The sequence below is a fragment of the Pundamilia nyererei genome, unplaced genomic scaffold (assembly GCF_000239375.1).
Source record: "Pundamilia nyererei isolate P.nyererei 1_Seehausen unplaced genomic scaffold, PunNye1.0 scaffold00004, whole genome shotgun sequence".
NCBI classification, from domain to species: Eukaryota; Metazoa; Chordata; class Actinopteri; order Cichliformes; family Cichlidae; genus Pundamilia; species Pundamilia nyererei.
Window position 1 is genome coordinate 326559 of NW_005187405.1, and position 23497 is coordinate 350055.

Sequence of the window (23497 nt, forward strand, 5' to 3'; positions counted from 1 at the left end):
GTACAGTAGCAGATACATCTGTAACATATCTACATAGATATGTTACAGATGTTTAACATTTTCTGTCAACAATATTAACCCAGGCAAGCACTCCTCTCCTCTCTCCACCGTCGCCACAGCCTTTTAACCAGAGTGTTATTTAAAGTAAGCAGCTGCCTGCTTAGCCGGCACCTTTCACTTTTCAAGCAGCACTTAATTTACTGGAGGACATTTTAAATCTCTTGCCTCCATGGCACTGAGTCGCTGACAAATGCCTGGTTGCAAATGTATCTCATTGACTGCTGACTCGGTTGTATTACAAGCTGGCTGATAGGGGCTGCCACAGTAATGTGGCCTTCAGGTTTATCCTCAGATGTTGGAGGAAGTGTATTAATTTGGTTTAGATGGGGCCTTATGAGAGCGTACTGGCAGGCAGACACGAGCCAATCCCCCACCCCCCTCTCCGTCGACCTCGGATTGAAGCTATCTGCCACAGAGCCAAAGCATATTCTACCATCAATGTGTCAGGGGAAAGCTATTAAAACCGCTTTACTTTTCCTAAGTATCATGAGAATAAGCACAAGATTTAGTGAAATCCTCCCTGGAGCACTGAAAATCTTGGGGATTTTCCCGCTGAAACGTTTCCTAATGGGCCGCTCAGAAGTGTCAGAAACTCTTGTTAGACTTGAATGTTTCGGGATTTCAGTGTATTTATTTGCAGCTGAAATGACAAAATTTTAAGTCTGTGCGTCAGAGCTTTCCACATCATCAGATGGAAACAAATTCACCAGCAGAAAAAAACAGAACCTTAGATAAACTCAGCTTACCTTTTCTCAAACACCATCAGTGCACACTCAGATCACGCACACTGATGTCCAGCAAAGCACGGCAGATTAATGTGGTAAAGCACCCGAGCAGTTTCTCCATATGATGATCTTTATCTGCTACTTCGACCCTTCACTGAGATCTTAAAAATAAATAAGTAAACAGGGGACTTTTTGTCAATAAATCTGTAATTTTCCCACTCTTCTCTGCTGAGTTTGTTCGTTGATAGAAGTGATGACTGAGATTACAAGCTCAGCATTTTGATTTATTACGCAAACTTTCCCCATTTTTATGGGAATTTCATTTTGACCATCAATTAAACTGCTAATGTATTTTTGAGTTTATTCATTGTTTGGTCTACAGAAAAGAGAAAAGTTCATGACAGGTTTATTTGATTTGTTTTGCAGTCTGAATCCATTTGATGCCACGATTACTGTATCTTGGGCATAAAGTAGAATATCTGTGGTAGATGTTCGTAAATATTAAGATATTGATCCAAGATTTATTTTGGTTTTGAAATAGTTATTACATCAAAGTGGAGTGCTGTAATTCCACCATGTTAGGCAGAAATAATTATTCCCACTACTGAAATGACACCATTGCTCATTACTTCTCATGCATAAACTCTTTAGGCTGCATGACTACCAGCATTAGTATTAACAGCATTGGTAAATCACTTTAAGATGCCTTCTTATCTGTTTACAGTGAACATAACATTACATTAGACAGACCCATCTATACTGACACAATGATACACATTAACCCAGCAACCCACTGCACTTATGGTGTCTCAGCTTTCATTATATTAATGTATTTTTTTTTAAAAATCACAGGCTGAGGAACTGACCTGTAAATCAATTCAACAAACAGAGAACAATGGTACTTCCCCGGTGCATGCACTTAGAAAGCTACAACATTAACTGACTAAAAATTGATTAAAATTGTTGATCAGCAAAAAAAAAAAAAAAAAAAAGAGAGAGAGATGGTAGAAAAGTCACTGAAACTCAAACTATTTAAGTAATTAGGTCGGGGGTGGGGAGTTCACAGCTTAATCTATTTAATTCATTTGTGGATTTGGGCTGAAAGTACTGAGAAACATACATCTGCCCAAATGCATGTACGAGTCACTTTACTGGCTACACTAGTACTAGGCTGGACTGCACATCCATGATATTAATCTCCTTTTCTACCAAACACCAAAGGAGATGTGGTGACTGTGGAGGTCATTTAAGTGCAGTGAACTCGCTGTCTTGTTCAAGAAGCCAGACTGAGATGATTTGAACTTTGTGACATGGTGCACTGATAGAAGGAGCCATCAGAAAATGAGTACACAGTGGTCATAAAAGAATGGACGTGGTCAACAGCAATATTTAGGTAGGCTGTGACGTTTTAACAATACTCTGTTTGTACTACAGGAAGCCAAAATGTGCCAAGAAAACATTCCCCCGCACCATTACACCACCAGCAGCCTGAGCTGTTGATGCATTCATGTTCTTTACACCAAATTATGACGCTACCATCTGAATGTCATGGCAGAGATTGAGATTTAAATCACCTTTCTTCCACATTCTGATGCTCAGTTTGAACTTTACCAGGTCATCTTGACAATGTCTACATGCCTAAATGCATCGAGTGGCTGTCGTCTGATTGGCTGATTGGAGGGGATGATGGATAAATTCAAGTAACAATGTTTCTCCCTTCATATTTTATAGGCTCCTGAAACTACCTTTCATATCATTAAGAAAGTGATCCGCCCCAGCTCAACTTTTCATTTGCTCTCACGAGCTGAAAAGGAGCCGTTGTTTACACGTCACGAGCTTTACCCAGTCAGTAAAATCAGGCCGTGCTGTAGTTCCAAGCCTTGTCAGAGCAGCCCAAACTCTCCTATTAATAAGCCTTTACAGCAGCTTTGATCCACCTCCCAGCAGACAAGGTTGGGCAGATTGTAGTAAGGATTTTAAAGCCATTCATGCAATTTTCCAATAAACCCTTTTCCCCAAAGGGAAAATCACCAGAACATCCCAACAATGACTGTAAGAAGGTTCCTCTGAACCATGATTAAACGATTAAAACAGGCTGATTTTAGCCAACTGACTCCCAGTTAAAACAGTGAATTCGAAGTGGGGGCTTTATTTTAACAATGCACCGTGACATGACCTATCCGGGATGTAATCTTCTCTTAGGGACAGCCTGGAGGAGCTTCTATTAAGCCCAACACAAACTATGCTGGAACATCAGAGAACAATATACCTGTCAAACCCATGAGTGTTTCATCTTTTTAAAAAGCTATTTCATAAGATTAAAGACTTATGTGATTACTAATCAGCTCTGCCAATAAATATGCAGTCAATTAATGTGGTAAATAAGCAGGAAACTGCTCTTCCCTCAACATTAAGTTGACTTGATGGATTCTTTTCTTGTCAGACGCCAGCACACTCCCCGGCTCGAGTGCCTGGCCTGCCTCTCCGTGTCGTCTTTCATTTCCTTTTCACCCCCAGGTCTTTTTGTACCTGTCAATTTCTTTCTACAGTGTGACTCCTTAATCCACCTGAGTGCATAGAGGACAGTTTTGACATAAGAAGAAAAGATAGACTCCTAAGGAGAGGACCGGTATCTTTAGAGCCTTGGGGATAACCGGATTACGACAGCCATTTTGTGCTGCTGGCAGTTTTTCTTATTACCCATTTCCCCCCCATCATCTCTCCAGAGTTGAAACACTGCCCTTTCTTAGAAGTCACTCCAAACACAGACACAATACACGTTTTTCTTTTATTTATTTTTATTTCCCCCCCCAACTAAAACAACAGAGAGAGCTTTCTGCAGGATAAAGAAAAAAGACATATACCAGTGACAAAGATAGTTTCCCCGCGCTGCCCTTTGTGCAGTCTACCTTGCACGTTGTTGTTCTCAAACAGTGGAAAACTCTCTAAAACATGGTCCCTCTGCAGAAGCAATAATTGTCTCTGTGTGGCTGCGGGTGCCTCATGCGTGCGAGGCCCGTCTGAACCTACCGCACGGGAGATAACAGCACAGCTATGAGGAGACAGATCAGCTGTCTGACCCCTGCTGCCAATCACTTTATCCCTCCAGCCCGTCTGCTGCGAGGGAACCCACAGGGAAAAAAACACTCCCCGAAAACGTCTTATCATCTCCACCACCGACGCATTGTGCCCTATCGGATCTTTTATGTCCATTTATTTCGCCTTTGAAGATGCCTGCGGCACCTTTGATTGTGGGAGGTAAATGAAATAAAGCCCCCCCTTCTCGCTGGTACCATGATATCTGAATTCATCGCTGCAACCGAAACCTAAACCCTGAGCTTCAGCTGACCACCGCAGGTCTGCTCACAGACAAACACATCCTGCTTCTGTCGTGGGTATAATCCGTTTCGCAGAAGTCATTTTTGGGCCTGGAAACCCTGTTATATGTTGAGCCTCTACAGTACATGTATTCTATACATTAAACCATTAGGGTTACCTTTTATATTAGGCAATAATAAATTATATGCACATAAACTACATATAAATCATAGTTAAGTTGCTGCTAAGTTTCTAAAAATGTCATTTCAATAACAGATGAGAAAGCTGAAGCATACATTTGATCAGATAAGGTAGTAATGATAAAACCTGTAACAATCAATGGAGTCACCCAGGACCTGTGAATTACAGCTCTGATTAATATTGATCCCACAGAGTACGAAGGAGGGAGGGGTGAGCCACTCACGCACATATTGATATATAATAAACCTGCATTGTGTCATTGGACAGAATTCAAATGAGCGATGTAAAAGGTAAGAGTAAAAACTGATTTTGCGGCAAATGTTGAAGCGAGTTTGGAGAGAACAGAGATCGGGCCACGGTGGGTGGCATCGCAAAGTGGGAAAACTGCAGGAAAAAGGGAGGGTGAGAGTTTGGGAGCGTTTTGTTAAGATCGGACTGAGGTCTGAATCATTGTCAGTTTTACAACCATGGCATGCAAAAGTAAGATGTTGAGGCAAAGAGGCAAAGACCCTTGCCGGCAAGTTTCTTTCTAAAGACAGTCAGCCAAGCTGAATATGGGGAAATCTTTAAGGCATACTAATGAAATAGCACTTACCTGTATGGAAATGTACTGGTCTTTCCTCACTAAAGCCAGTGGAAGCATTTTAAAGGTGTCAGCTTATTATGCAAGGGCTTGTTGGGGTTTGGCCCACCAGCCAAGACCTGCAGGCATTCCCATTTAATTTAGTTTAACACAGGGCCATATTTCAAGAGCCGTGTCATCCGTGTTGGAGGGGAATCTGGAAGTTTTAGCAATTTGAGGGGAATTAACAAGCTGCAGTTGGATTTTTTGGGCTGATTACATTGGTTTTAGACACTGTGTTTTTTCCACCATGCATTTAAAAACAATAGGAGCTGGTTCAACGTGGATTAACAAAAGAGGTATGCAAGAATACTTTGAATGGACAGCACAAAATTTAAATAAAATAAAATAAAATAAAATAAAATAAAATAAAATAAAATAAAATAAAATAAAATAAGGGTAGCTGACTTCCTTTGAAATGAAGATTATTATTGTGCAAATGAGGCATTCAGGGCCACAAGCAGCCGCACCTTTCAACCCCCTCATACAAATCCTTTTAGCTTCTAGTTTTCTGCAGTCCAGCTTCTTCGCTGGTTTTCATCCCTGCTTCTCTCAGTTGAGATTTGAAGAGACTAAAAACTGTTGGAGAGCGAGAAGAGGGGGTGCCCCTCAAATGTTGTAGGCCTTCACAGTCAGTTTTTTTGTGAGAGGATTACAGTGCGCTCTCTCATTCCCATTGGCTTGGCCCGCCGTGACAGTGGTGTGATGATGAGGAGGATGACATGCCCAGCATCTTCCATAACAAGCTTCCTCTTGGTTCCATTCATACGCCCAGGCTTTTGGCTTTATGTAGTTTTCAGCTCCACTTTGTGTAAACGCTTCAGTCAATTTGGACTTAGTGTTAGCTTAAAATATTTCTCTGGCTATTCCCGAGAGTTCTTCGCACTTTTCCATTTTACTCACTAGAGAAACATGAGCTTTTTGAAGGAGTAGGTGAATTTAAAGTGCGGTCAGTAGGTGTTTTAATTAATGCGTCTGTCCCTGCGATGGCAAAACCTTTAGATCACATCAAGAGACCTATGAACGCCTTCATGGTTTGGTCCAGAGGTCAGAGGAGGAAGATGGCCCGGGAAAACCCGAAGATGCACAACTCTGAAATCAGCAAGAGACTCGGAGCGGAGTGGAAGATGCTCTCTGACTCTGAGAAGCGTCCCTACATCGACGAGGCCAAGAGACTGCGGGCTCAGCACATGAAGGAGCACCCGGATTACAAGTACAGACCCCGGCGCAAACCTAAGAGTCTCCTGAAGAGGGACCGGTTCGTTTTCCCGTTGCCGTCTTTACTCGGGGACGCAGCGGAACACTTGAAAGGATTTTCCATCGACTCTTTTCTCGTCCCCGGGGATAAAGCCAGAGCTCTCCTGGCTCCCGCCTCCGCTGCTTCCTCATTCTCTCTCCTGGAGCCGGTGGCACATTTCAGCACCGGAGCTGTCCAGCGGATGGCGGAGATACCGCACTCTCTGACCGCAGGCGCCGTGCCCTACAGCGCGCACACCTTTGGATACCAGACTGGAGGGTTTGGGGGTCTGCCCTGCCCCGCACAGCACACCCACACTCACCCATCGCCTTCCGGCCCGGGATACATGATGCCGTGTAACTGTGGCGCCTGGTCTGCAGCTACTTTACAACCCCAGGTGGCATATATCCTCTTTCCTGGAGGGATGACCAAGAGCGGCATGGACTCGTACGCTTCACCCAGCTCCAGTGTGTGACAGACTGGATACACATAAAGACGCATGGGCAGGAGGGGGAAAGTTTGCGCACAGAAAGAAGAAGAGGTCGTTTAGAGACTCAGGCTTAGATGACCACATTTAAATATTAAAGTGTCAGCGCAGATATTTCAATCATGGATTGATAAAAAAAACAACTATAAAAGTCCCTGTATTACTCCTTATTCCATGTAAATAGAGTAAAAAAAAGTATTTAGAGAAGGGGGAGGGTGGTGATGATGCTAATTTGTTACTCTTTTGTAAGAAAAATCGTTTCAGTTTAAATACAGTGGACATGCATAACATAGGACCAACATGCTGAAGTTATAGACTTGTCTCCTCCCCCCTTTCCAAAACAGGTTTTCATTAGTTCTCACACTTGGACAGTTATTCCACAGAATATCTGCTTCATTAAGTGGGACTGTTTTTGTTTGATTGATTGATTTGTACTCTGAATTGGGAATAATAAATGTTTTCAGAGGGACTGTCTATATATGTATGTTTAGAACTGCATTAAGACTGTGTTAAACCAGGTAAAGCAGTGGGTCAGTTTCTGTTTGATGAATAATATTAAGCAGAAGCTGGTAGTTGTAGTCACTGGGGGTGATTCACAACCCTGTTAATCATATTTTACATCACACATGAGCTGTAATAATTACTTCACTGTTGCGATTGTGTTAAGCTCTAACCACCTATATCTCCTGATAAGCTGTTTTACAGACTTACACTAAAGACAAACAGATACTAAAACATCACAGACACTTCACAGCAACTGACAAACATTGCAAACATTACAAAATTACATTTTCCAGTCCAGTCATGTTTGACTACTGCATGACTCCGTGTGTGTAAGTGTGTGTGTGTTTAAGCAAAAGTGAGCCAGGGTGATGATAAGCGAATAATAGGAACTTATCTCCTCTCCCGTTTGTTGACCAAGTGATAAGCAGAATCATGGAAACTGTATGAGGTACAAGATTGTTTCACGTCTACAATATACAAGAAAGAGAACTCACAGTGAGCTCTGGTCTTCATGTACAAAAGCTCAGCAAGCAAATCTCTTGTATTTGGAAGTGTAAATGGAAAAAAAACAAGGTGTCCTTTATTGTCTAAATGTGCATTTGTTCAGCATTACACGGTAGAAATGCATCAAATATTCCTCACTGTACTTTTAGCAGGGACACTGCAGCTCAAGAGAAAGGAGAGCCTGCAATCTTCTTAAACTTCTTAAGTCCTCCTGTGTAGCTGATGGTGATCTTTGGCCACCCTGATCAGTTCCCGCTCACCTGTGTGTATCTGTACCTTGTTTTTCCAGACTTTTTTCTAGTGTGAGGGAGTTACTAACGACTCTAGACTGACAAACAGTTTGTAATTCGCAGGAATAGTAACGTTCTTTCTCAGGTGTCAGGTGTTCCTATCACCACTGCGTTCACACCACTTGGTAGCCCAACCCATGCTGCCGTATCACCCAGGGGTAACACCCAGTCTCCTCCACCCACCACACTACCGCCATGACTACAAAGCACCTCTTTGCACATTTTGATTCTCTGCATCACACGGCACACCTGTGACACCTTAATCTACACTCAGTTATATGTCCAGCTATACTTTAAGTAGTATCTATTAATCTACACACACACACTGCATCTCCGAGGTATATATTTTCCAGCTTCCGAACCACCACACAACAATGGCGCCTTCAGTTCTGCAAAATGGTGGATTCATCTTGGGTCTCATCGGTGCAGCTGCCCTCATTGCGGCCACAGCCATGAACAACTGGAGCGTGAAGGACAGGCAGGAGCAGGTCGTGACCTCCGTTTATACCTACAAGGGTCTGTGGCAAAACTGTGAGACGACCTCCGCCGGACTCACAGAGTGCCGCCCGCTCTACGGCCTTCTGGGTTACTCAGGTATGGCGAGGCTCTCTCAAGCCTTAATTTTCACATCCTATCTGGTGACTGACTGTTTGCTTTCAAATTAGTCTAAATCATTGTTGTCTTAAACACTGAACATATTCAGGCTGGGAATTATTTTTCCCTCACTGACAAGGTCACAGCCGCAGGAGTTTTTCTTAACAAGGAAATGAACACTCTGCTCTAAAAGGAGATGTTACATTTTCACTGATCATAGAAGCAATTCTGTAATTTGGTTATTTTAAAATGTCTTGAGTGCTCAGGAGACGTTCAGGACAAGGCCGTATGTCGAGATCCAACATATGCTTCCTCTCAAATGTCCCAGGAGGAGGTTGTTTCACATCAACATTTCGGCCATGATGAAAACATGTAAAAGCAACAGCATTGGAAAAAGATCGCTTTCCTCTCTGCGTCTCTTTCATTCAACAAATTTGTAAAAAAACAAAAAACAAACAAAACAAAACTGTAAAATAATGAAGTGAACAACATTGGCTGATTAACATCCTCACTTAGAAACCTCCCTGAACTCTTTGCAAAGTAAAATGTAATTATTAGGTTGAAGAACTTGTAGGGAAAAAAATATGTTTTGCACTTCGGAAACTCATTTTGGTCAACATAAAAACTTGATAAACCTGACTCACAGGTATATTATCATGTCTGTAAAAACTTATTTTTTACATTTATTTGAAATTTTCTTTTATAAAGACTCTGAATATTAAAATAAAAAATACACATATGGATAAACAAACAAATAATGATCATTTTAAAAAGCAAATCCAAACTGGAAACCAACTAAAACTGAAGCGAGGACAAAAATGAAAAATAAAAAAGGAAAAGTGCTGAGAAGTGAAATGCCCCACTGGTAATAATAGGGTGAAAACCTCACCATGTTCATCAGCCATGAACCTGAGTTTTTAAATGTGTCTGTAGAAGTTTTGGACTGTCGTGTAGGATGTAGATACGTTTCAAACTAAGTAAAGAGGAAGTTAAGACAAAACAAAAAAGTGTCACCGAAAGAGATCAAACCCTTGGTTTTTGTGAGGGTTGGGCCCGCACGTATTAGTGTTTGCATTAGCATTTCTATCATAAAGGCCAGGCCCAGACTCGGTTATCAGAAAGCAGAACAAACAACAAGCAAAGGCACCTCCCAACAGCACATCTACTGTAAGAGAACACACTTCAGATCTTTAGACACATTGTATTTGAAGAATTAGTCATTTCAGTATAAAAGCCTACCTGTCAGATAGAAGCCTTGAGTGTTTTTTGTGAAGCCATCTACAGTTTTTGACATAATAAGACTTGAACTGAACTCATCAGTGGTCTTAGGTTGACTAGAGTCAATGTAACGCACTAAGGTCTCCGTGTTTTCTGTCCACTAGGTACCTTCCAGGCGGTGCGAGCTCTGATGATAGTGGGTGTGGTGCTGAGCGTGCTCGGGATGCTGATATCAGTCTTTTCCCTGAGCTGCCTCACAATGAACAAGATGGCAGACAGCGCAAAGGCTAAGATGAGCCTCACTGCTGGCATCATGTTCGTCATCGCAGGTGATTATTTACCTCTGTGAACTTTCTAGTACAAACTAAACTGAATTGTTTTTGTCTTTTTGTTTCTTTTTTTTTGGGGGGGGGGGGTGTCTATTATTGGACACCCCCAGAGTATCTTTGTATGACCAATGGTTCAAAATCATCTTTTTTTTTTAATCTTGCACATTGCAAAACCCGATTGGATGCCCCTCACAAACAGGCAGGTGGGCGGGGCCTCTGTGCTGAAAGTCATACAATTAGGGACATCCGTTGTGACTGGTGTCATTCAAATCAGTGAATGTTTCTCCTAAACTTTGTCGAAATATCCCATTTTTGTTTTTTATACAGTAACCTTAACAGGATTGTCAGAGTTACAGGCCCCTCAAAGAATGCAAATGGCTTAAAATCATTGTTACAGAAAACTATTTTGACATAGAAGTAATTGCAACTTGAAGCTGAGCCTGGCCTGAACAGGTAAAAAGGTCAAACGGAGCTCTTTCATATGAGATAGCTTGTGTGAACCACCCTTGAAGTTGACCCAACATACATTTTTTCCATTTGGTTTCAGTTTTCAATAGAGTTTAAATGGTTTTTGTTATTGATTTTTTTCAACCATGAAATATTCATGTGGTGTATTTATGAAGTTATGAGGGCTCAAATATACTGAAAAAATTTATGCTACCTAAAAAGAGCCAAGTTCTACCCACCCTTAAATACTTTGAGGGCCTGTAACTGGAACAATATGTGAACTGAAGTTAAAATTTTGTACACTTTCATTAGATTATGTTAAAGTTACGGGACCACCAAAAGTAGCAGATTCTGAATGGGTCGGTTGTAAACTTTCCTCAGACCTGGCTGATTTTATATAAAACCATCCACTGACACCATACTGAGCTACACAGTAAGAGTAAGTAAAATACTTACAGTGTTGCCAGCAAGTTGCTGTAACATTTAAAGCAACCATGCTGTAATTTATTTAACATTTGTACAGGACAATGCTGCACAAATGTTGTGATGCTTTAATTTTACTGAGGTTCTTTCACACTAATGTAATCTTGTGCTTTTGTTGTATTTACTTTAATTTGTACAGTTTCTATGATAATTTCTTTCATGAAACTGCAGTATTTGCAAAGAAGTATTGACATTCATCATATCCAGGAGATAACTTTAACTGCAGGAAGTATTCTTAAAGTTCTAGCTAACTGCATCTGACATCTGAAATTTACAGCACAGACTGTATATTTGATCTAATGGTCAAATAAACTGATATGGGCTCCCAGAATGCAGTTTGGATCAGTCTGGGCCCACAGGAATTATTTGCACCTCGTTAGTTAAAACACCTCATATTTAATATGAGCATCCACTGCAGTCATTATAGCAGTATTTGACCAAGCTGAGAGTGTGGCAGAGGTAAATAAATCACTGAGCTCCTGTTTTTCTCCTTCTCTCAGGTGTGTGTGGCATTGCAGGAGCTTCTGTGTATGCCAATCAAATTGTGGAAAGTTTCAGGACGTCCACCTACACCAGCTACACACAAGAAATGATGGGAGAGGGGATGAACATGGGAATGGGCGGAGTAGGAATAACCACGTATGATGCTGTTTTGCTTGCATGTAATTATTTCACCAAATAATTCCTATAGTGTGTGTGCAATGTAATGTTTTTTGTTTTCTGCTTCTTCTTTTTTTTACCAGTTACACATTTGGCCCAGCACTGTTCGTTGGCTGGATCGGCGGGGGCGTCCTGCTCATTGGTGGCATCCTGAAGTCTCTCGCTTTCAGAGAGATGATAAAAGATGAGAAACCACGGTAAGCCCCCTCATAGATGTATCATGTTTTTAAATTACTTTCTGCTGCAGTTTTATCTGGAGCAGTTCTCTACAAATGCCCCCCTCAATTTTTCATTTACATTTACAAGAGAAACATTTTCACAACAGATTTTTTCCTGCCATTTGTTTCTTTTGCAGTTACCCAGGGGTTGTGTACAAACCTCAGTCCAACAACAAAACTGAAGTGATGGACCACCGCTCAGAGGGAGGCAAGAAAGAGCACCAGTATGTGTAACCTCAGCCCCAGCGTAAACACGTGTAGTGACTTTACTATAGAAATGTGTTTCCAGCTTTACACGTTCACCTTGCCTTATAAGGGGATTTATTTTCATTTGCTTCATATACGCATTCAATTGTGCATTCTTATTTTCTGATAGTAGAAGTTAGCAGTGTCTCACGTCTGTCCAGCTGCAGGTGCAAGGAAAGAGTTTTTGGCTATATTATTATTTTTTTACATGGACATAACAGTGGTTATGTGATGCTCAGATGCTGCATGTAACTGAAGCTTCTTTTTTTTACTTGAGTTTTGTGTAATCATTATCTGTCTGAAAATAAAACAGTGATTCCTAAAATATGTGCATCAAGTGGTTGTGGTCGCTCCAAGCATTTACCGACTATACATGCAGGTATTTAAAGTATGACGTATGTATAGAAACTTTTACTAAAGCTGTATATTTTGCAGATAAGTCCAAGGAACAGGTAGACCTGGTAAAATCAGGCCACTGTATCACTGTTTCCTAAACAAATGTACTGTTGTAAAGGGAGATCTGTAATAAGGTCAGGCAAGTTTAAAGCTGACACAAGCAACCAGGCAGATATCTTGGAGCTCATTTTAACAGCGCTTAGAAGCTTACTGCACCTGGACTCAGGCTGTCTGAAATCCACCTACATTGTGCTGGTGCCCCATCTTCAACTGGTTCTGCTGTAAAAACCATCAGACAGCTGGATCCAGTCCAGTATCCAGAGCTTTAATGGCTCTGTAACTGTATCTTTATTTTTGGTGTTGACATGGAAACATCTCTACTGAAACCCAAAATAGCAGCTGAAAAAAAAGTTTTTACAGTTTTATAATAACAAAAAAGGCCATTCAATAAGAACACAATTTGTAAAGATAAAATAAATTTTTTAAAATGGCAATGCATCACAGGACTGATGTGATGTCATAAATAACCACTAGATGTCAGTAAAGTCATACCTATGAATCTAAAACCTGCACCCACAGTACAGTCAGATGTTTGGTGACTACAAATGACTTGGCATGGAAATGTCTAATGGAAAGGACACAGCATGGAGAGAAAAATCATCAGTGACTCTGTTTATTGTTGCATATTTCGACCCATCACCTGGACATAAAAAGCTTTCCAAAAACAAATGCAGTTTCTCTTCAAAGCAGATGGTGCAGAAAAACACAAATTTACATCAGATCTCACATCCCAAAACTGGTTTCCTGTGAGCTCTTCACTAACGTGTGCCTCTGCAAAGACATCTGCATTTGGAGAGGACCTAGAATTTGTTCACTCCGACAACAAATGCGATCAGTCGCAATGCTGAGCATTATTCAAAAAAAAAAAAAAAGAAATTAAAAATGATACAAGAATATCAAACAGACGGGAACAGGAAGTCCCACATACAGACAATACAGTTCATTATGTCCAAGGTCGTTTCAAACCTAAATGTGTGATCAGTACTTAATGAGTAAAACTAAACTGAAGCTCACATTATCCTGTTGAACACTCTCACGTGAGCAGTTTGGTGAAATCCAGATGACTCGTGATTTTCAGATACAAAAAAACAAAACAAAAAGCAAACAGTCGTACAGATCAGAGATTCAGAAACCATCTATCAAGGCCAAGCTGTGTACAAATTGGTAAATAACTAAGACATCTCAGCTCACACAAAATACAAATCATATCTGCTCACTCCTCTAGTAATCCCCAACCACGGCGAGAGATTTTGATGAATTTTTCATGTCTCCTGAGTTTTTCTGCCACGAGCTAATAAAACAGAGCTGAACTAGATTTCATTTGTGGTGACTAAAACGTGGGAAATCAGATTAACAGCTGCAACAGTTCACCTGTTACAGCAGCAGCCTGATCACAGACGAGTTATGGATGGCTATTTGTACGAATGTGTCGGAGCACCACAAACAAAATCCCTCTCACCTGAAGGTGGAGGCACAGACCTCACAGAGAAACTATCTGCACAGCTAGATTCAACTACAAGCAGTGAATAAATCATTATTTGTAATCTGGGGAAACTGAGTCTTCCAAATTATAAAAACACAAAAACAAAAAAAACCAAATAAAACTCGTGTCTATATTCGGTCCAACTTTTCGCTCAGGAACTCCTCCACGCTGTCTGTGTTCCACTTGAGGATGCTGAGTTCTTCAGCAATGTTCCCGTTGTCATCCAAAAGCTTTAGTACAGGATCTGAGCCTCTGACGTACTGCGGGGAGAAGAACGAGAAAGGCTCATTTGATCAGCATAATCTGGTTTACATCTCCTGAGAATAATTACTGTGGCAAACAATGCTGGTACATTAGCAACACGATTCATCATGGCTACCTTGATCTGAAGACCCTTGAACATCTTTGGCTTCTCACTCCTAACAAAAGCTGATGAGAAAAAGAGACAAATGAGTCAGTTAACTCTTTATATTTTAGCTCAGAGGTTTGGAATGAGTGACCACTGCAAAACATCCCCGAAATAGATTTTTAACAGCAGAAGAGACTGTTGTAAACACAGGAGGGACACAGCTGAAGCAAGCATATGGCACAAGTGGAGATCCAGACGTCTACACCGCTGCAACCTGACACCAGGTTTAACCACACGTCTCCATGTGGGAGAGACAAAGGATAAACAAATGCTTCAAAAGGCTGTTTGAAAACAGTCCTGGTGGCTTTTTAGTGCTGTTGTCCCTCCCACTGATTAAAACACAGACTCACACAACGGAGGAAGATCAGTTTCAGTTAAAGCTGTTGTTCCAAAAAAAGTAATGATGCCCCAACTGAGGACTCACCTTGGACTTGAGGGAACCTCCCCAGTTTTCATCCACACACCTCGAGGATGGCTCCAGCGTAGAGCTGCACAGAGAGAAACCCAACGTGAGGCAGTCCGAGAGATTTCCTCCCAACACATTAACGGCTGAACAGTCTGAGAGGACCGAAGCTCCGCTGGGGATGGACTGTCTGCCCGAAGGAGTAATTTGATTCAGGCAGACTGATTCATAAATGTGTCCGGGCGACTCCTTGGGGGTCGTTAAGCTGTGAGCCTGTGCATATGGAGTGGGGCTGATGGATGGCGGTTTGTGCAAGGCTCACTTGTAATCAAACCTCCGGCACCAACACACAATAAGTTAGAGGAAATTGGAGTGTCACAGCAGTATTTCAAGGCCACGCACTGCGTGTTGTTTTCAAGGAGGAGAGTGGTAAATGGCCTGGTTGGCCGGTTCGCACAGCAAATTAAATTACGCATGCAAGGCTAAGATCCTCTCCTGTTCTCTCCCCGTCCTCCTCTGTGTGTCTGTAAACCATTGGCACAGCTTAAATTAAATTTCCAAGCTTTTCATTTTACCACACATGGCAGATCAGAAGATCGGTGGAAAGTCACGACTCGGTTGGGAGCGGGAAGCTAATGATGGATTACTTTATCCAGACCTACTGCAGCACTTTAACATTTCAAAGTGTTGTTAATTAACTACTCACCCCCTCCATCAGTGATTTCAAAGCTAAAAATGAATAAATAAATAAAGAATCAGACTTTAAAAGCTTAACTTTACCTCTGGCATGTCTTAATCTAATGGTTATCCTGTCAAAATAAGCTGACTTAGATGTCAGCTTTGATAGATCAATATAAAATCATCTCATCTGAACAGATTACATTAGAAGTTTACAGGGAATATACAGCCAACATATAATCCATATTTTCCACGATGATCAGGACCGTTCCCGATTCTAACACTTCTTTTTGAGTAATCAGTTAGTCGCTGATCTCAGAATATTTTGCTGTTTGTCCAGCAAAGAAAAGCTTTTTTGTGGGGGCCCCAAACACTACGTAACCAGCCAACAGGAATCTTGTTCAAAAATCAGCCAATGTATTGTAAAGTATGATTTTTTAATGAAGAAAACAGCTAAAATAGCTTGTTTCAGACCGATGATGATCTGAGGGGCTGCAGGGAGGCTCAGTAAAATACACTTCTCAAGAAAACTAAAGCTAAAAGTTGAAAACATCAGATCTGAATGAGAAAACAAATACTGCTGGATATGGACTGGCTAATGTGTTTGTTTTCATTTCCATCAAATGCAGCAATCAGAGGGCTAGATTCAAAGACACCCCAAAAATCTAACTGAAACTATGATGTGGCAAAGAGCTCCTGGGCAGTCTGAGGAGCAACTTAGTGGTGTCAGACCAAAACAAAACGTCCAAGAGGTGTTTTGGTGGATTTAGGTCGGGCGAGTGTGGGGCTGATCAGTGGTATCAGTTCCTTCATCTTCCAGGAACTGCCTGCATACTTTCCCCACATGAGGTCAGGCACTGTCATGCATTAAGAGTAATCCAGGACCCACTGCACCAACGTAAGTTCTGACAACGAGCAAAAGGATTTCATCCAGATACCTAATGGCAGTCAGGGTGCTGTTGCCCGTCTCCATGGATTTACCTCCCCAGACCATCACTGACCCACCACCAAATTTTCTCCACGGCTTCTCCAGATCCTTTCAGGTCTTTCACATGTGCTCTGGGTGAACCTGCTCTCATCTGTGAAAAGCACCGGGCACCAGTGCCAGTTCTGGTACTCTATGGCAAATCCCAATTTGACTACACAGCCTCATGAAGTCTGTTTCTAGTTGTTTGACTCTAGAGGTCATTTTGGAGCTTTGGCAGTGCTTATCCTGTTCCTCCTTGCCCAAAGAAGCAGACCGCTGTCCTGCTGCTGGGGTAAGGACTTTAACCGTCCTGTCCAGCCCTCCTAGAGTAACTGCCTGTCTCTTAATTTCATTAACACCAAAGCAGCTGAAACTGATTAACAACCCCCTCAGCAACTTAACAGCAGATCAATATCCCGGAAGTTTAACTGACTTGATGCTATACAGGGATTTAAAAAAAACGTTCCTTTACTTTTTTGAGCAGTATATAAATGAGGAGGTCACGGAGTTTTTACTGTTTTATTTGATTATGCTTCAAATGTTATGTCATGCTTATGTTCACATATTTCACCAGACACAGCTTTCTGTAGAAACAGGAAGCTGACCCTGTGACTTTTACTGAAAGAGATTAGCACACACACACACACACACACACGAACTTAGTGATACATACACCCACGTATGCAGAATTAAAGGAAACTGCTATGCTTGTCCCACCCTGCTTCTGCTATAAAAATAAACGAATACTGCAGCTCGGGTTGACTCTCTGTCTGAGTTTCACCCGTGCCGCACGTTATCAGTATCAAGTGTCTCAGTGTTGTTTATTCACCTGACTGTTTGTTAACTGTAAATCTCTGACAGAGGATTATTTTGAAATGAGAATTTCCTAAAGGCGGTCTAGTGTAGTTTAATAATAAATCGAGCTGGAAACAAGCACAAGTCAAGAAACTAAGGCCTCCAGTGTTACCATCATCAATTGTGCACCACAGAGGTCTGAGACACTCTCATAAAGGTTTAGCTGTTCTACAGAGATGTAATACATCATTCACACCCAGAGGAGCTGAAGTGCTGCTGCACCCAGGTGGTCTGCAGAGAAGAGCACATTCGAAGATGAGTAAGTGAAATGCCCTCCGTGCTCGGTGAATCTTACTAATCGACCAGGCTGTGCAGTAAGCCATTTGTCCGAAGGCTTTAACAATACGGCGCTGATGGCAATTGAGATGCTGAAAGGAATTCTTAAGGCAGATAATTGTCGCCGTCTGAGGATAAAAATGTGCTTAGTGACGCCGTCGTTTCCATCGGAGACCTCTGAGTGCAGCGAGAGATGGGCAACTGCTCTTCTAAGTGACATTTTCACTCCAACGCCGAAGAGAAGTAATCTCTGCTCTAAGTGTCTGTGTGAAACAGTTATCATCAAGAGGTGTAATGAGGTGTGTGCTGCACATTTCCAAGGTGCTGTTGCTAGGATACCCCACACACACACACACACACACACACACACACACACACACGGCTCTGCTTAATCAGGGAAAAATTACATTGTTTTTCCACCATCACTTAAGTCAGTGTTGATCTGCCAGAGCACAGCAGAGAGTCCTCCCAAGCAAGCTGTAATATCCGGGGCAGCGAGCATACAGTAACTTGCCCTCACTGCTTACAGACAGGGTAACACCTGACACGCCGACCCCGAGCTGAGGTTAAGGAGCCTCGACTTTGAACATCTGAGAAAGATTGAGACGGACAGCTACTAACAAGCTGTGTGTGGCACAGCTGCAAACAGTGTCAACTGGAAGGCTGGATAAAGCTCGGCTGTTTTTAGTAGCAGTTCGAGCGTTGAGGGACATGACCCTGTCAGTAAACGCGACACATTTCGACAGAGGTCCTGTAAACCCTTCTGCAAACAACTGAGGAACAGAACAAAATGTCTTCTTTAAAACTAAGCATTCATTCATAGCTCAAGACCCCCACAGTTAAGAAACATGAATTTTTAATGTCACTATATGCTCTTTATTTAACCTTAGTTGTGGTTACACTTCATCTACTCTGATTGAATCTCCTTGTGTCACACTCCACGCTGTGCCTTAATCTAGACAGGCAGTTGCTTTCTGTCGACCCGATCCGTGAGCCCTCTGTTTTTCTCTTTACCTTGCGCCCGTCCATCTGGGCCTCCTGCTGGCAGCACTGCCGACAATTAGGCTGGAGCTTGGCGAGGCTGAACTCCCCGAGCAGGTCACAGGAACTGCACAGCAGGTTGCTGGAGAAACCCAGCTCCCTGCAAGCCTCAGACGAAAGATCGGCACCGTATGCCGACAGCTGTAGGGAGGTACAAGGACAACGATAAAGGGAGGAAGAAACAAATGTTTTCATAAAGGACAGAAGTGTTAGGTTCCAACGGCACAACTACAACTAAAAAGTTCAAATTAGCAACAATTAAGTACTTTGTCATATAAGATTTTAGAGTACTAGGACAGTTATGCCATCTCAAAACAAATTTAGATATCAACATAACTGGAAAATATATTATTAATTATTATTCTAGGCAAAGCTGAATTATATTATTGAGTAAAACCAAAGTATACACACTTCACCAATTATAATTTGTAGCTTTTATCCAAAGTACAATCTAAATGAGTACCTCAAATGGTATTAATACTACTGTCACTCAGGGAACATTGAGTTGTCTGTGTAATATTTGTATAGTGAAACACATTAACATGCTACACGCTACAGTGCTGTACAGGTTATACAAAATATACACTTAACAGTCACTACAATGTGTGTACAATGTGTACACACTAAAAATCTAATAAAACAAGTACACAAGACTGTTTGCAGAATAAAAACCAGGGTACAAAGCAAGAACAAATGGGTTTTTAAAAGTGTTTGAAAATGATAGGAAGAGCAGGCAGCTCTTTTGTGAAAAGGTAAGTTGTTAGAAAGATTAGGAACCAACAGTGAAAAGGTTCTATCGCCTCTGCTTTTAAACCTGGATCTAGAAATATCCAAGAGCAGATGGTTTGTAAACTTCAGTGCTCTGATAGAAGTGTAGGGTCTCAAAAGTTCACTTAAGTGGGCGTCAGACCATTGAGACTCTTAAAAACGAGTAATAAAATATTCAACTGAATTCTGAAATGGACTGGAAACTCTGCTAGAAACTCTTATACCCCGCTGTCAGCTCCTACGTAGTGCAAAATTATGTCACATGATTTTTGCCCCATGCTATATTTCTGTGTGTCTCCTTAACGTGACAGAGAGTACCACCCAACCTGACAGTGTGTGTGGTACTTTCAAGCTCAGGCTTCACACTGCTCCAAACACTCAGTTTGTTTGGTTTTTTTCTCCATTATTGGCTCGGTATGCTGTCATAAAGCAAGGATGCCCTAACATGGTCGTCTCAGGCAAGCAGCAGCTCACCTACCAGCTGATTAAACATTTTGTTTATGAGGGGCAGCCAATCAGAAGAAAGCTAGCTTAAAGGACGGGCTTTTATCATCAAAGGATGAACTGGGGTTTCCACCAAGCCCCCAGTATAAGATAAAATAAGAATCATTTTAAACTGTAAATGATGCATATTTACTCTAACAGAAACAAACATAAAATCACGCATTTCATACGCCAGATGCCTTTGAACAAGATTCCCAAAGATCCTAACACACCAGTTTAAAACACATAACAATAATCTGAAGTAGCAAAAGTCTTCTGCGTGGAAGATTTCAGGGTTAGATTGCTTAAATCAGCCTGTGAATAACAGACCACCGGGCTGCTGTTTGTTAATCAACTTTGTCAGCTTTCCTTGAAGACGCCCCCGGCAGGAAAACGTGATTCGCTTTCGCATCAGTGTCCTCTTACATTCGACCATCCCACAAACACTTTCATATTTGGGTCGAGGAAGATCTCATTCTGATGATTGTCTCCCTTTAACTTTAGCATGAAAGTTTATCTTCTAAATAAACTACAAGATTTTAAACTGTTGTAGCGCAAACGATTGTCATTTCCAATGATTCTGTGTGTGTTTTTATGTCAAAGGATTTTGCTTATATTATTCAATAGACTGCAGTCAACAGGGTCTATGAAGGAAGTTCTATATAAAATGACCTGTTGCACAAGCATCTTTATGACCCGGCTTTATTGTACCCACTCTATGATCTACATTATAACCAATCCAGTCATTTTTAATATCGTTATAGAAATATGTTATATTTCTTGCTATTTGTGCTGCCATCTTGGCTACATCTCACTCTCTACAAAGAAAAAGACAGCTAATGTCAATGAAGCTTTTTTTTTACCCAAATAAATAAAGGGCACATAAAAACTTGCAGATTCTACCTTGTGACAGAAATATTCCTTGTAGCTCAAAAACACTGGATATCATTTATAAGATGTATGTTTGATAGAAAATAAATCATTTACAACAGTTGAAATACTACCAATCACTTTTCAGCACGGCACCGGCACTGAGAAGCGCTCAGGTACAGTAAATTTAGTACACCGGAAGTCTTCTCTTTGTCATCGACTTTCTCCTAAAAATACACAAGACTCGAAAAAGTAACTACATAATAAGTAGCAAAAATCTAACAAGCACATTATAAAGGTATCACTTCCACCGGGACTCGGAGCTGTTTTCAGGATAAGCCACGTCAGTTTGAAGCTCCGGGTGCAGCAGGATGTGGCTCATTAAAAGCTGAACCTAAAGATAGCCAAAAAACAGCCCCGCAGCCGCTCACACTCACTGTAAGCAGCTGTGACAGCGGCCAGCGCTGCCATTTCTCACAGTTAATAAACTCACCGTCTGTAACAGCGACAGGAGCCACAGGAGATACACCTCTCCCGACATTTTGGAGCCTGCTTTGTTAGCGAAAACTACTATTAGGACCTCTTTATTCCACTGAAGGCCGGTCCGTGGTCGCGCCTGTCCGATAAACGTTAGTGATAATCATTTCTGACTTTTATTTATCATTTTTAACCTTTAATGATAAAATACATACAAAAAGCTTAGAAAGCATATTGTGTAAATATTTGAAGTAAAAATAATATTTCTTTTTAATTTTATGCTTTTTTGTATTTTGGCATAAACCAAGCCAGCCTAAAGAAATTCTTCCTCACCTCGGTCATTTCATGGTTGCTAATGGAAGTGCGACCCCTGGTGTCCAATTCTGGGTCCCACAACGGAAAACGGTCCAATCCGAGAGGAAAAGGCAGAAAGAGTCGACGAATGGGAGATCTCAGCTGTGTGGTGGACTGTTAATACACCCAATGGCCTGAGTGGTAGTAACAGTGTGTCCGTGGTGCGGCTGTGAACACACTGGATGGGACGGGACACCTCTGTGTGGGGGACGCAGACGACAGCGGCTGGTACCATCGCGAACAAATCCCGGAGGGACAAATACGTACTCTGGAGAAATCTCTAAGGCTCTACGACCCCTCCTCCCGCTCTGCCGAGATTTAACAGAATGAAATAACCAAGCCGAGTTTGAACACGTCGCGTTTGAGGTAACCACAGGATCTGAACGCTGGGAGATATCCACACACACGGAGGGGGAGAGATTGAGAGAGAGAGAGAGAGAGAGAGGGCCATGCACACACTCTCAGCCGCTTTGTAACCACCATCGTCGCTGCTGTGTGTGTGTTTTCGGTGTCTCCTCCTCTTCCTCTGAGCATGGACTGACCATCATCTCTCTCTGGATGATTTGATGGGGCTGCTCAGAGTCATGATGCCGCCCAAGTTGCAGCTTCTGGCGCTGCTGGCGTTCGCAGTGGCCATGTTCTTCCTGGAGAACCAGATCCAGAAGCTGGAGGAGTCCCGGGGAAAGCTCGGTAAGTTTACGGGGCCCTCCGAGCCTCTGATCCCGTCCTGTCAGGGACCACTGCAGGCTTGTGTGTGAGAGTGAGGTCCCTGTATAGATGTGGGCATCACCATTGTTTTGCATTTGGGTCAATCAGAGCTTCCAGCACATATGCTTCACATGGTCCAGACAAAGGTTCACAGTAAGGACGTGTTTTCGTATCTGGGAGCTGTCCTGCTGAACTTTGCATGACTGTGAGGCAAAAATATTGAACGAATCGGAGTCTGTGCAGTAAAAGCAGTGCATGCAAATTGAGTCAACCTCTCATCTCATTTTATGCAGTCCAGTGTGAGACAGAAGACTGGGGCGCTTTTTGTCCCTGACTTGATGCATAATGGTGTTTACACAGTATTGTTTTCATTGGAGGTTAACCTGACAGGTATTCTCTGTGCTTATGATTTGGCCTTTCCATTGTTAGAGTTGATGCAAGTGATGAAAATTGACCTTCAGAGTTTTCAGAAGTCCAGGTAGAGATCCAAGATTCCTCTTTTTTTTTTTTCTTTTAAAATCACACACAGATAATCAGAGATTTCTTCTCCCTGCGAAATGACTTGTATGTGTAAATCCCCCAGCTCTCTGTCAGAGGAATGATCAGCTAATTTAGAAAGATGTGACCGTAAACTGTGCCTGGGTCTTAATGGTGCTGGACGCAGACTGTAAGGCCAGGGCAGTGAGTGAGGAATATATCCCAGTGTTCACAGGGCAGAAAGCAGCTCTTTGCTTAAAGTACTTCTTAGTAATATTTTGTATTCATGGGGGACACCGCACTGCTGCAAATCCTCTCATGCCCCCATCACCAAACTCTTTCCTCTGATTGAAACGTGGCCGCCGCTGCCTTCAATTCCCCTCGCTGGCTCCCACCAGGGGCTCAGTCCCAGTAAAGATCTGGGACATTGGAGGATTATCTCTCTGGTGCTTCCACTTTGGGGATTTTTTTTTAAAGCCGTGCAGACACTGTGAGAGTGCAGCCAGCGTACCTCAGGGGTTCACACCACATCTATTTGAAGGGAAGGCAGCCGGGGGACCTTTTGACATGTGGCAGCAGGGAAAAGCACAGGTGTAATTCTGTGGCAGAGGTGATAGCAGGAATGAATTCAATCTAGGCGAGGCAGTTT

The 23497-nt window shown here is 42.1% G+C and overlaps 4 protein-coding genes across 4 annotated transcripts in view; 3 read left to right on the top strand and 1 right to left on the bottom strand.

The window, feature by feature from the left end:
• Positions 1-5912: 5912 nt before the first annotated feature.
• On the top strand, positions 5913-6649 carry LOC102197514 (transcription factor Sox-14). Its single transcript, XM_005720987.1, has one exon. It carries the CDS (start codon positions 5913-5915, stop codon positions 6636-6638), a length of 726 nt encoding a protein of 241 aa, XP_005721044.1. The 3' UTR covers positions 6639-6649.
• A 1673-nt stretch (positions 6650-8322) lies between these two features.
• cldn18 (claudin 18) lies at positions 8323-12131 on the top strand. Its single transcript, XM_005721520.1, has 5 exons — positions 8323-8542; positions 9925-10089; positions 11520-11658; positions 11763-11876; positions 12035-12131. Exons 1-5 carry the CDS (start codon positions 8323-8325, stop codon positions 12129-12131), a joined length of 735 nt encoding a protein of 244 aa, XP_005721577.1.
• Positions 12132-13196: 1065 nt separating this feature from the next.
• On the bottom strand, positions 13197-21429 carry selenof (selenoprotein F). Its single transcript, XM_005720988.2, has 5 exons — positions 21326-21429; positions 18685-18852; positions 14916-14979; positions 14462-14511; positions 13197-14342 (listed from the first exon to the last, which is right to left on the bottom strand). Exons 1-5 carry the CDS (start codon positions 21371-21373, stop codon positions 14211-14213), a joined length of 462 nt encoding a protein of 153 aa, XP_005721045.2. The 5' UTR covers positions 21374-21429; the 3' UTR covers positions 13197-14210.
• Positions 21430-21650: 221 nt separating this feature from the next.
• The window catches only part of hs2st1a (heparan sulfate 2-O-sulfotransferase 1a), a 30629-nt gene continuing 28782 nt past the window's right edge, over positions 21651-23497 (top strand). The window contains exon 1 of the mRNA XM_005720989.2: positions 21651-22353. Within this exon, the coding sequence (XP_005721046.1) occupies positions 22230-22353 (124 nt within the window). The 5' untranslated portion in view covers positions 21651-22229. The remainder of the gene's footprint in view (positions 22354-23497) is intronic.

Bases quoted from the DNA above. Each gene is read 5' to 3' on its own strand.
- cldn18 (XM_005721520.1), top strand. From the start codon at position 8,323: ATGGCGCCTTCAGTTCTGCAAAATGGTGGATTCATCTTGGGTCTCATC. The intron at 8,543-9,924 runs GTATGGCGAGGC...TCTGTCCACTAG, and splicing joins CGGCCTTCTGGGTTACTCAG to GTACCTTCCAGGCGGTGCGA. The intron at 11,877-12,034 runs GTAAGCCCCCTC...TTTCTTTTGCAG, and splicing joins ATAAAAGATGAGAAACCACG to TTACCCAGGGGTTGTGTACA.
- LOC102197514 (XM_005720987.1), top strand. From the start codon at position 5,913: ATGGCAAAACCTTTAGATCACATCAAGAGACCTATGAACGCCTTCATG.